Consider the following 13,188-nt stretch of genomic DNA (forward strand, 5'->3'; position numbering starts at 1 on the left):
TATGAAATCATATTGTTTTTATTTTTTAATGTTAATCAAAAATACCCTTGCTTTTAATTTTAAAATATTTTAAGATATTAAAGCAAAGCATATACTTTTCACATTTAAAACTGAATCCATGATCCAGTATTAAGAACACTTAGGCTGAAATCCTATGCATGCTTCTGAGTAGAAATGCTTAGGATTGCACTGCCAGCTGAGGAGTGCTTTCCTACATAAAAATGATCCATGGGGAAAATAACTACCTTTAAGGTTAACAGCGGAACCTATGCATGTTCACTCAGAAGTAAGTCCAACTGACAGTAGTTGGTCTTATTCCCAGGTAAATGTCTACAGAATTGCAGTTAAAGTATTTCAATCATGGTACAATAATTCCTATACCATATTTATTAAGGCAAGGATGGTCTTTCTCACTGATTTTACATGTATGCAAGAAAGGCAAACAGAAATTCTTATTTTGAAGTAAAGTTTGTTTTATGTGTATGGTTAACTTCTTGTTAGTATCCTAATTCTGCTTGACACAAGACATAAGCAAAGAGTAGGTTATCATTTAACTATGCAGTGTGTGAAGTACCATTTCTAAAAATTAAAATGTCATATGATATGTTGTTAAAGTATACCCTCCGAGGTGGTCTACATCTACTTTGAAATGATTATGTCAAGCAATTCCTATGCACTGTTCAAGAAATATCTAAAATGCAAATAGTAAATTTGTTTTAGGTAACTAGGAATGCTCCCCTTCCCATTGTCTTCTTCTCCTCACACCAGAAGAGTGAATGAAAGCTAACCACAGTTTCCCATTGTATACAAGCTCAAGGAACAGTGGTTTGTTTCAACAAAAGTTAATTACACACACCAGGATCAAGCCATGGTTTCAGATCATGACTTGTTAACTAACCTTTGTTTACAACAAACCACAGTTTCCTGAGCTATGAATAATGAAGAACGGTAGTTTGTTCTAAGGGAAAGCAGAAGCGTTCCCTTTCTCAGGTGTAAAAGGAGAAAGGGAGGGAAGCCTGTCGTAGTTCATTCCCAGTCATCTGAACTACAGTTTAGGTCATTGTATTAACTAGATACAAGTGAAGAAGCAATATAGAAAGCAACACTGTAGGGGCATACCTGGGTGGATTGAAGAAGTTATCTCAAATCGAAATTGCAGCTGGCCACTGACATGGTCTGTTGGCAACCTTCGTCCCAGAGTGTAACTGACAACCCTGTCCCTGTAAGAAACCAAATACCATATTTATAATCATTTTCTTACTACAGCACTTTCATTCACTACAAATAAAATATATTATTTATTATAATAGTTCAGTGAAGAGAATAATAAGGCACACACAATACAGCTCTACTGCTGAAGATAAGTACGTTGGGCCCTCTAAGTTGTCTGCATGCAAGACTACATTCCAGAGCTCCTCTGAATTCTTTTTTCAATTGAAACAGAAGCAGCTCACCAGTTAGGGTGGAGTCACAATGTTAACTTCCTGGGTTGCTGTGGCTTAACAGGAGGAAGAAGTGGCAGGGCAAATGCACCAGCAGGAGCAGCAGATTGGCTCTGCCAGAGCATTCACACCAGGCTAACCTCTCTGCCACCTCACCCCTTCCCCTTTTAATAAGCAACAGCAACCCATCTACCAGGAAGCTAGCATAGTGACTTCTGACTAGAAGGTATTGTTCTCACCCTCATCATAAAACATGGCCGCTATCCTGCTCCCCACCAGAACATGGAGGGCCCCCCACAGAAGGTTCCAATATACCCTTTCCTTCCCTTTTCCATGACTTATCCTATAGCTTGAGATACCTGCAGGTGGCACTGCTCCTATGGCCATCAACCTGTGTATCAAAGGTTTGGGAGGAGCATGATGCTGGAAAGGGTAGGTGAAGTGTGGGAAGGTCTTGGTGTGCTATAAATGGTGTAATGCATCCTAGTGCATGCACTTCAGTGGCATCCCTGGTGCAAGGACAGCATCGGGGGGAGGGTTGTTTAGCAGCCCTATCGAGCCTCTTTTGCACATAGAAAGAGCAACACTGGAGACCACGCCTTGTTTGAGCTAGGTAACTACATGTCTCTGCTATCTGCTGTATATGTCTCTGCACAGAGTAGATAATAGAAATACCAGAGCTTGGAAAAGTTGCTTTTTTGGAACTACAACTCCCATCAGCCCCATCAGCTGATGGGAGTTGTAGTTCAAAAAAGTATCTTTTCCAAGCTCTGAAAAATACTGACAGTTTCTAATTACTGTTTTATAAGCTGACTGTACAGTGAGTCCATGTAGAAGTGATAGGAGAAAAAAATGGAGAAAGGGTGGAGAACATTTCTAAGCACCATGGAAAAAATGTGGATGTACTGATGAAACAGTCCCGATACAGTATTATTTTATGGCTTGGTTGTGTGAAGTGGCAATTGTAGTTCAGGAACTACATATAGGGCTTTCTTTTCACATGAACTCAGCAAACAGCAGCTTAGGGGAGGGACTTTTGTCAGGAATGTTGCATGCAGGTAAAGGGTTAAACCCACCCCTCCTCACCTGCTGTGATTCCAAACCTGATTAAGCCCCCCCCCCCGCCGACCCTGTGGCTACTATTTAAAGAACAAAAACCAGGCATATTAAATTGTTACACACATTTAATGTCATCTCTACTTTGGCCTTACGTTGATTAACAAAATTTTCAGCCTTATACATTGTTTTTTAAAAACATCACAATCAAGACAATAAAGCAGCCTTAATATAACTTCTTTCAAAAAGCAAAAACAAAAGCCATGCAATGTTTTTAAAGACAGTGTCATGTCAGTAGCAAATGACACTCTCCTTTTCATCATCACCTAAAGCAGGAGTGGAGAACCTTTGGCCCTCCAGATGTTGCTGGACTACATCTCCCATCAGCCCTAGCAAACATGGCAATGCCCAGGGATGATGGAAGTTATAGTTCAGCAACATCTGGAGGTCCAAAGGTTCCCCACGCCTGATCTAAAGAACCTGCTGCATAGATTTACCCAATGGCGTGTCTCTCCAGCAGTCGTTGCACTGGCATAGAAAGCTTCCCCAAGAAACGCTTAATAATTGGCCGACTCTTTGCAAACTTGTCCTTCACCTCTATTTCCAGGACATCAGTGGGCAGGGAAACAAAGCTGAACAGCTATTTTAATAAAGAACACAGAAAAGTGTGGATAGGTTAGAGATGGGCTGTGTTAGTTCCGATCTTACTATACCTGGGGCATATGTCCACTTATTAGCATCCAGCTGACTAATAAATAAACAAATCCAAGGAGAAATAATGAAAATAGAACACAACTGTTCAACATAACATTTTTGAAAAGCAGAGACTTGAGCTCAGTGCATCACACAAAATGATCAGAATGTTTCAGGTTTAGATCATTGATGTGGAAACAATTTGTAGTTCACAAAGTTACAAATAAGGCCAGATCACATTGATGCAGCCTGCATCCAAGTGTCTCAAGAATGGACAGGGGCTGTGTCAGTAAGGGCACAGCTCAGTGGTAATGCTTTGCATACAGTGGTGGAATTCCCTTCCCACAGAGGTGCACCGGGCACCTTCACTATACAGTTTTCTCCTCTTTGCCCTGGTGTTGACACCTAAGATGTGACCTCTGATAAGAGCAATCTGTCCTTCCTTCAGCAGTCCACTGGTAATATAGGCAGAAAGAATGAGAAACTGGGAGAAGAAAATGAGAAGGCTATGGCCACTTTTGACTTTGGTCCCATCCGCTGCGGCCTGCTCCTGGGAAAACATGGCCAACAGAAAAAAGGTTCCCCACCCCTGCAGTACATGATGAAGTAGCATGATTTTGATGATGGCTTTTGAGTAAAAAAAATGGCAGCAGTTGGGGGGGTGTCCTATCTTGCATATAGTATTTTTTTTAGGTTGTCCTCACCATGGCAATGTGCACTACAGCCTGATGACAGTCTTCTAAATGCCACAGGGTCATGGCAGCAGCCGGGCGGCCCAAGCAAGCCACGGAGGAACAGTTACCACAGGCCAGGGCAGCTCCTCAGCAACATCCTGCTCTGCTGCGGCACCTGCTGCCATCCACCTCACTGACAACGCTGTTTCAGCCTCAGTGACGGAGGGTGAGGGGAAGTGGTGGGAGAGCAGGATGGTTGCTGATGAGCTTCCCTGTCCTGAGTGCTCCTCTATGGCTCACCTGGGCCAAAACCTGCCTCACCACCTGCCGCTGCCCACCTCACCTCTTTCCTCTCCTTCCCTCCTCCTGTTGCGCCCTGGGTCAAGAGAAGTTAGATCAGGGAGAGGAGTCAGATGAGGATGAGGTCCCTGGGGGCACTGAAGGAAGGGGGGGACTCTGCCAGCCTGCAGACTTCCTTGGCCAGCACCCCCATCGAGGCAGGTCCTGCCCCGTCTGCGAGCTCCCCACCTGAGCTGTTGGGAAGCAACCCTTTGCGCGGGCCAACCCCACCCACGCAGGAACTCCCACCTGGCACTTCAAACGCTTCCCCACCAGCCAGCTTCCCACTCCCTGAGGTCGCGCTGTCACCTAGTGAAGCCCCATTGTCTGATGGGCCGTCAGAGGCTCGCCCCCCTCATCCCGATCTGAAGGCCTCAGCTGAAAGGAAGGAGATTTCCTTGGCAGTGGCATCCTATTCTTTTTCCTCTCTAGCAATCCCTATGATGAAAATGGAGGCATTGGGGAATTTGTCTTCAGCCTTCGTCTGAGAAAGCTTATGTGCTAGTCACATGACCACACATGCTCCCTCCTCACATCTCAAAACCCCACAAGATTTCCGACTCTTGCCTCTACTGGACTGTTGTCTTTTTGCTAGGAGACCAAGTTGACACTCCTCACACTGCAGTAAAAGGCCAGGCTTTCCTCCTCTGGGCTGTTTATGTGCAGCTTACCCCTCCACAACACACTTGATCAGGACCAACAGTGGAAAAAGGAAATATGTATGCATTCCATGGGAACTGACGTCTCTCTCAAACCACTTTCCATTCTCTTAAAAACTATCATACTTCTTCAGTTTTGTATACTACCGTTTTATCTCTGTCTTAGGTATTATTCTCCCTCCTCTTTAGTTTTAAGCAGTTAAATCTAGTCTATTTGTATCATTTTATACATTATATGGATTGATGTTTTTGTATTTATTTATTGACATTATGATGATTTCTAAATGTTTCTAATTTTTTTAAAAAATGTTATAATTGTTGTTTGATATGTTGTGAGTCACTTTGGACAAACCTTTGTGGAAAAGTGGCACACAAATGAACAGATTATAATTATGATCTATCTCCAGTCAAAATTATATGTGATGAAAAAGTTGACCTATAAACATGTTTATTACAAGTACAGCTTTCCATTTCATGGCAAGTTATGATGAACCATTCATAGTAAATACACATATCTGACTAAAATGCTGTTCTTTGTCACATTATAGTATACCTCTGGTGTAGGCAACACGCTCTGGGGAAATCAGAGTCTTTCAGTTAAAAAGAAATTGGGCCATGCAGTCGTGTAATGGTGACCTGGTTTCTTTATTGCCTAAAGCCATGCAGCTTGCTGAAGAACACTGTGGTTCTCAGAAGAAATTCTCTGTTGTACGCAGATTGAGACTGCTCACTAATGGAAAAACCTTCAATCATTTGTAAATTGCTTCTCAACCTCAAAATTGCAGCAAGAGGGACATTTAAATTCAGTTAGGGTGAAATTATATGGGAGCGTATTTTGCAAAATATTTCATACTCTGCAAAAACAAATATCCCGGTTCATTTTAGTGAATCTTGTGAAATGAGGTGAAAATGTTCACTCATTCAGAGAAAGGGCAGATAGGATACACTGCCCTCACTCTGATTTGGCTTTATGGTGTCATTCCACAGTAATCTGATTTGCTGTGTATAAATATGATACCATCATGCTGCCTATGTGATCTCTGCTTCACTTGTGATCACCAGGAGAAAACCCCTGCTGTTTTTTTTAAAAGTCCCAGAAGTTCCAGATTAAGAAAAAGCAGCTTCAAGCAGCACACAAAAAGGCAAGCAAAGGAAGATTTTTGGAAACTCTTCACTCTTACAAATTGTCTCATCTTGCCTGTTAACATATGGGTTGGATTCAGACTTAGTCATGGGTATGACATCAATGGGAAAAGTTTATCATGACTAACTTAAGTCCCAGTGGTTTCAGTGTGTCCACTTTAAGCATGACTAAGTCTGGATCCAACCCAATATATTAATCAAGAAGATGCTATGTCTAGTTTGGTGAAAACCAGAAAGTGAAGTGAGATTTCAGTATCTATTTAATCTTCCCTGAGTTCAACCTACTGCAACAATCTCAGATAATAGTTTTCACAATTTCTACCTTTAGTGAGCCTTTTCCATGTGGACTCACTTTGCAATCAATTCCTGCACATCTGAAGCAAAATCTCTGTGCATTGCAGAGTGCACTGGGGCATACAATCAGACTTACTGGGCCAGATCAGATGACACTAACCCCTCTCCCCCTGAGCTGGCCCATAACAGAAATTGCATGTGAGCATTCTGTCCTTACATCCATGTGTGGAGATGGTGGAGGTGGAGATGGTTTGCCAGGTTGGCAAGCAAGGACAGGCATGGTTACACTCCCTTCCATGCAATGTGCTGGATCGGGGGGTAAGTATCATTTTCTCTAGCACCTTGCCCTGTGTGAACATACTGTTATATTCTACAACACAATTCACACTGAAGGGGAAGGCTGGAAGTGGCAAACTAGCTGACTTTCAGGGAAGCTCATCTGCCATTGCTGATTTTTTAACTGGGGAATCCTTAACAGGCTTTTGAGAAGCTCTGAGTTTCAAACACAGTTTGAAAACCACTAATCTAAGCAAACAGCTAATGCTGTTCTCAGTGCTACACATAATAATACATTTTAATTCCCAGGAGTGTCTTTTTTAATATGTTGTACTGCTTAAGTTTTCATTTATGACAAAACGACCAAGATAATGCAGAACAATTATTTGCCCAAGACAACCTAACAAGTTCATGATTTTGACTTGGGAGTTTTCAGTTCACTCTCTTGGCCTGTACACTACAGCAGTTCTGCAGATGTTGTAAGGAATTCACATAACTAGTTGGTCTTGATTATTTTTAATTACAAGTTTATAGATGGTTGTATACCACATATGACGTCAACAACGAAAAGACTAAATTCGTCTGAATCAGAAAGCTATTGGATATGAGTGTGCCAGCTGAGCAACCTTCAACCTTGGATTTGTTTTCATATTCATATTCATATTCAACCAGTGAGTAAATTGCAAACGAGCTGAACAGAAAGTCTACAATCCCTTCTCAAGTTCACATAGTCTTTATTCATCTGTATTTCCTTTTCAAGATAAATGGCCCTCTAGAGTCTATAAACCATAGCAGGGGAGTCCCTTCTGGTGGGTGAAGTACAATTCCATGGAGAAACAACGGCAAACAAATGATTCAGCTGGGCAGTGAAAAGTGGCATGGCTGAAACGTATTGGAATTCCTTGTTCAGGAGTTCTCTAAATGTTGACTAAATAAGCAAGTGTAACGGGTGAAAGTTCAAAGAAATGTGGGTTTAGAATAGAAAGCACACTTTCAGTCATCCTGCTGTTTACAATCTTGCTCCATTTCTGAGTGATTCTACATGAAGAGGAAAGGCTCTCTTTCTGGTTGGACAGGTTGGCTGGTTCTCTTGGCTGGGCTGGCACCAATGGAAGGAAATAGCAGCTTCAGGGAAAGACTGGGACCATTGGAGTGGGAAAGGTTAAGTCCCACTCCCTCCCTCCCTCCCTCCCTCCCTGCAAGCCATGTCCTCAATTGTGATTGGCTCATGTGGGGGGGGGGAGAGAGAGATCTAGACACATTAAATGCATTCATCCGAATCAGGAGAGGCAGTTGAAGTGCTAGACAGGTGTCTGGAGACAATGATAGGCTGGATGTACGCCAACAAACTGAAGCTGAATCCTGAAAAGACAGAAATGTTATGTATTCCAAGAGTCCAGGAGATGGGAAGATAGCCTGTTGTGGATGGGGTTGCACTCCCTTGGAGGGAACATATTTGTAGCATGGGGGTACTCCTTGATCCAGCACTGTCACTGGAGACTCAGGTGGCCTCAGTGGCTAGGGGTGTGCATTTCCAATTCTGTCTGGTTCATTAGCTACAGCCCTTTTTGGACAGAGATGAGTTGGCAACAATACCCCATGCTCTGGTAGCTTCCAGATTTGATTATTGCAATGTGCTCTTCATGGCATTGCCCTTGAAGATGACCTGGAAACTTCAACTGGTCCCAAATGCAGCCGTCAGAATACTGGCTGGGGTTCCTTTTAGAACGCCATATAACCCCTGTTCTAAAACAGTTGCATTGGTTGCCAGTTTGTTTCTGGGCCCAATTCAAGGTGCTCACATTAGTGTTTAAAGCCCTTAACAACTTAGGTCCCAAATATCTCAGAGACAGTCTCCTTCCCTACAGACCCTCTGGGGTGTTGAGATCAGCAGAGGGGGCCTTCTTGGTAGTTCCGCCACCCTCAGAAGTTCGGGGATGGTGGCCTGGGACATGGCTTTCTCTGTGGTGACCCCTCCCTACAGAGGTGCCTCTGGCACCTTTGCTGTACAGTTTTCAGCTCCTGAGATGTATGTTTTCAGAACCCACCCTATTCTTGTGATTGAAATGTGTTTTGATTCTTTTTAATCTTGTATTTTAGATTATTGTAACACGCGCTGGGACCTATTGGTGAACAGCAGGCAGATGATGATGATGATGATCCCCACATTTATCTATAATCACATCTAGTTTGACACAGATTCTTCTCTTTCCAAGTCATTTATCCTCTCGCACAGGACAGAAGGGCCAGGCACGTAGGATCTCTCTCTCTCTCTCTGTCTCATCGCAGACTTTCAGGGAATGATGCTGTGACCTGAGATGAAGGGGGTTCCCAAATGTTCTTCAAGCAATTGGAATGATCAAAAACTTCCTCCTTCCTGAACTGGTTTACAGCCAATGAATTGAATGCATGCTGCCAGCAAGAGAGTATATATTTTAGACCAATACCATTCTTGGATAAATGCACATTCCTAGGTCAAAACACTGGGAAGGGAAAACCTTTGCCGATGTAAGTCAATTTCAAGATTTGATTAGTAGTTTCAAAACCGGCTAGTAGGTGAGCACTAAGAAAAAATTAATAAAAGAAAAATTATCTGTATTAGACCATGCAATCCTGATTTGAATAAATCCATGTATTCCAAGACAAACCCTAAAGTCATCAGATCAGACATCCTTACAGAACAGGAATTAAATAGAGGTGTCATTGCCACTTTTATCAGTATTGGGTGTTTGTAGACATGCCTGCCTATTCTACTATGAAGTCACATTCAATTTCCCCACCCTCCCAACATTTCTCCCGTTCCTCCCAATTGTGTGTATTGGGGAGTGGGGAGGGAAGGGACTGAGCAATTCCTTAGTTCATCTGCTTGAAAACCTGCATATAGAAGGATGTGACTGTATTTTGGTGTTTGCTGAAGGCAACAACTCTAGATGCAGATGTGTAGTCCCATCTCCTTACCTTGAACCAGTTGTCCCTTAAATTGTTGTTGATGTTAGTATTTTATTTTCCATGAATACATGGAAATACAATATTTTCCATTAATATGTAACATGCAAGAAACCACTGGGAGAATTCATCTGACGGTTTGAACTGAAGTGTCATCAATATGCAGATACCACTTAACTCTATCCCTCTTTTCCAGCTACACATCCCAGTGTTTAACTTCTGAACAGGTACCCGGAAGCAATATTGGTTGGATGAGGAAGGAAAAAACTGAACTTAATCCAGGTAAAATGAAGGTGCTGAGGGTGGGGAAACCGGGTGCTCTGGACGGAGGTTTGCAACTGGTTACAGATGGGTTGCATTTCCTCTGAAAGAGCAAGAGTGCACTTTAGAAGTGCTTTTGGACTCAGTGTAATTTGAGGAGGTTCAGGAGGCAGCAGGGGCCACAGGCACTTTAGCAGTTCAGACTGGTATGCCGGCAGCCGCAACCGCATTTAGAAGGAGTGAATCTTGACCAGAGCTTGGAAGATTACTTTTAAAAAGTAATCAGTTACAGTTACATGGCCCAAAAAAGTAGTAATTACCGTTACAATTACAATTGCTCTGAAAGTAACTGATTACTTTTTCTCAAAAGTAATCACTACAGTTACATTTCAGTTACTTTTTTAAAAAAAGTCTACAAGGTGCTGGCCTTGGCTGCTGCACATCTAAATAGCCTAAAACAACATTAAAAATAAACACACACACATACAGATGGAGTAGAATAATTCTTTTTATAGCAATGGTGGTCTCTCCACTGGTAAGGGAGGGAGGCAGAGGCCACTACTCAGATCTTTGCATGTAAAATCAAGTGCAACCACCCCCCCACTCAGCCAGCAAGCATAATCTCTCTCACTTAACCACCTGCTGGACCCTGCCCTGCCACCAACTAAGGGACACTCACCCAAGCAAACATTTCCCAAGATGCAAAAATGTTAAAATACTGCAAATGCAGCTCAGTAGCCAGAGAGGGTGGTGGAGACCACTTTGTGTACCAAGTGCAAGCACACACATGTCATCTTTCACTTCCACAGTTCTTTATCTCCATTCTGCTGCTGCCTCCTTCTCCTCCTTTATCCATGTTCGTGCCCTCTGGCTCCTTTTCCCCTCCACTCCATTTTTTTAAACAATTGTTTTCTCCACTCCACCCTGTCTCATTCTGCACCTCCTCCCTTGTCGCCTCCTACCCACCCACAGACCATGATGATAATTAAAGTTAAAGAGTAAAGCACAAAAGCAGGACTACAGCTCAACGTCAAGAAGACTAAAATAATAACAGAAGATTTATGTAACTAAAGTTGACAATGAGGACATTGAACTTGTCAAGGATTATTATCAATACCTCGGCACAGTCATTAACCAAACTGGATATAATAGTCAAGAAATCAGAAGGCTAGGAGGGCAGCTATGAGAGAACTAGAAAATATCCTCAAACGCAAAGATGCATCACTGAACACAAAAGTCAGGATCATTCAGACCATGGTATTCCCAATCTCTAGGTATGGATGTGAAAGTTGGACAGTGAAAAAAGAGGGTAAGAGAAACATCAACTCATTTGAAATGTGGTGTTGGAGGAGAGCTTTGCACATACCATGGAGTGCGAAAAAGACAAATAATTGGGTGTTAGAACAAATTAAACCACAACTGTCACTAGAAACTAAAATGATGAAACTGAGGTTATCATACTTTGGACACATCATGATTCACTAGAAAAGACCATAATGCTGGGGAAAACAGAAGGGAGTGGGAAAAGAGTAAGACCAAACAAGAGATGGATTGATTCCATAAAGGAAGCCACAGACTTGAACTTACAAGATCTGAACAGGGTGGTTCATGACAGATGCTCTTGGAGGTCACTGATTCATAGGGTCGCCATAAGTTGTAGTCAACTTGAAGACACATAACAACAACAAATAGCTCCCAAATATCTCCCAAATGTGTCCCTTGCTTCTGATTGCATGGGACAAGAGAGTATATGACCTATAGCTGTTCATTCACACAATATGCCGCCATGGTTTAGCATTACATCTGAACATAACTACTCTGTCTTCAACAGCAGCCAAACAAATTACTTCAAATGCCCATAAGCAAATCAGGATGTGCCAACCAGAAGTATACAGCCTCTGAATGTAGATTCCATTTAGCTATCATGTGCTTCATAGACATAATCCTTCATAGATGCATCTTTTTTTTTAAGCCATCCAAATTAGTGGCCATCCAGCCCTGAATTCCTTAACTTGATTGCATGTTGTACAAAAAGACACTTTATTTTCTTTCTACTTCTAACCAGAAATGTAGTCATCCAGGGTTGTGGGGGGGTCACAGACCCCTAACTTTTTTGGGACCAGGGTCCCAGCCAGATTCCTATATATGTGTCAATCAGCATGAAAGGGGGGCACATTAGCCACTGAATCGAGTCATTGTCCTTTTATGATGATTGGAGCCAACAGAGTGAAAGAAAATGAGCCAGGCCCTGAGAAGACTCTTCTCAATGGCTAACATGCAGCCCCCCCTTATTAGCTCCAAGTGATATCTATTGTAGTGAAGTGCGGACTTGGAGATGACAAGGAGAACAAGGAAGATGAGAGAAGATGGAAAGTGGGCATAGCTGTGAGAGGGCATGGAGTCACTATTATGAAGAGACCCTGCACTTTTGAATTTGCCACTATTTGCTAAGACTCAGGCCACATTCACACCAGACATTTAATTCACTATTAAACTGCTACATCAGACAATAATTTGCATTAATTAACTTATTTTGTAGAACCCAAACTTTCTTGTAGACCTGTAGGAGTTTCATAGGCACTAATGCAGGGGCCTAGTGGGTAATCCAGCCCTGCACACAAGTATGGCACAATGCTGCTGGAGGAGCCCTGCTGGATCAGAGTAAAGGCCCTTCATATCACAAGCTATATGGCTCTGTGTACCATTTGCTGGGAATCACAAGTGGGGACAGCGCTGCTGCACTCGGGTCCTGCTTGTGGGCTTCCCACAGGCATCTTGGTGGTCACTGTGCAAACAAGATGCTGGACTAAATGGGCCTTTGGCTGATCCAGCAGGGCTCTCCTTATATTCTTCAAACCCAGCATCCAACCCTGGCCAGTCAAACGCATCCTGTAAGCTCACAACCAGACAGCAAGGCAATAGACCAGGGGTTTCCAAACTCACCACCACCACTACTTGAACATTACTGAGGGTCTTGGCAGACTTAATGACTTTTTTTGCCTGCTGAAGCAATTGAATGGTTTTTAATTGCATCAAGATGAAACGTCTTATAAAAGATTATACAAAATAAGAATAATCTTTTATAAAAGATAATAATGCTTGGGAAAATAGCAGGGAGTAGAAAAAGAGGAAGGCCAAACAAGACATGGATTGATTCCATAAAGGAAGCCATATGATTCCATAAAGGCATGCCTACCAAGATCCTGCTGTGCATGCTTCTTGGATGTTCTGGACCTCGTCCCGGCTATCTACAGCAAGATAAAGGTGGAGGGACAGGCACATCAGCGCTGAGAATTGTTCAGCCCACAGCCGCCGCCGCCCCTCTCTCTGAGGTTATGCAGCCCATTGCTCTCTCTGCCCCCCCTCATTTATTTATTGCTACATTTATTGTAGCATGATGAACAG

General features: G+C 42.8%; 1 protein-coding gene across 9 annotated transcripts in view; it reads right to left on the reverse strand.

Moving 5' to 3' along the window:
• HECW1 (HECT, C2 and WW domain containing E3 ubiquitin protein ligase 1) overlaps positions 1-13,188 on the reverse strand; it is a 349,770-nt gene that overhangs the window by 128,082 nt on the left and 208,500 nt on the right. For all 9 annotated transcript variants that reach the window (XM_061586857.1, XM_061586865.1, XM_061586862.1 and 6 more), the window contains 2 exons: positions 2,996-3,138; positions 1,120-1,220 (listed from right to left, as the gene is read on the reverse strand). In XM_061586857.1, the coding sequence (XP_061442841.1) occupies positions 1,120-1,220; positions 2,996-3,138 (244 nt within the window). The remainder of the gene's footprint in view (positions 1-1,119; positions 1,221-2,995; positions 3,139-13,188) is intronic.

The sequence above is a fragment of the Rhineura floridana genome, chromosome 10, assembly GCF_030035675.1.
Source record: "Rhineura floridana isolate rRhiFlo1 chromosome 10, rRhiFlo1.hap2, whole genome shotgun sequence".
NCBI classification, from domain to species: Eukaryota; Metazoa; Chordata; class Lepidosauria; order Squamata; family Rhineuridae; genus Rhineura; species Rhineura floridana.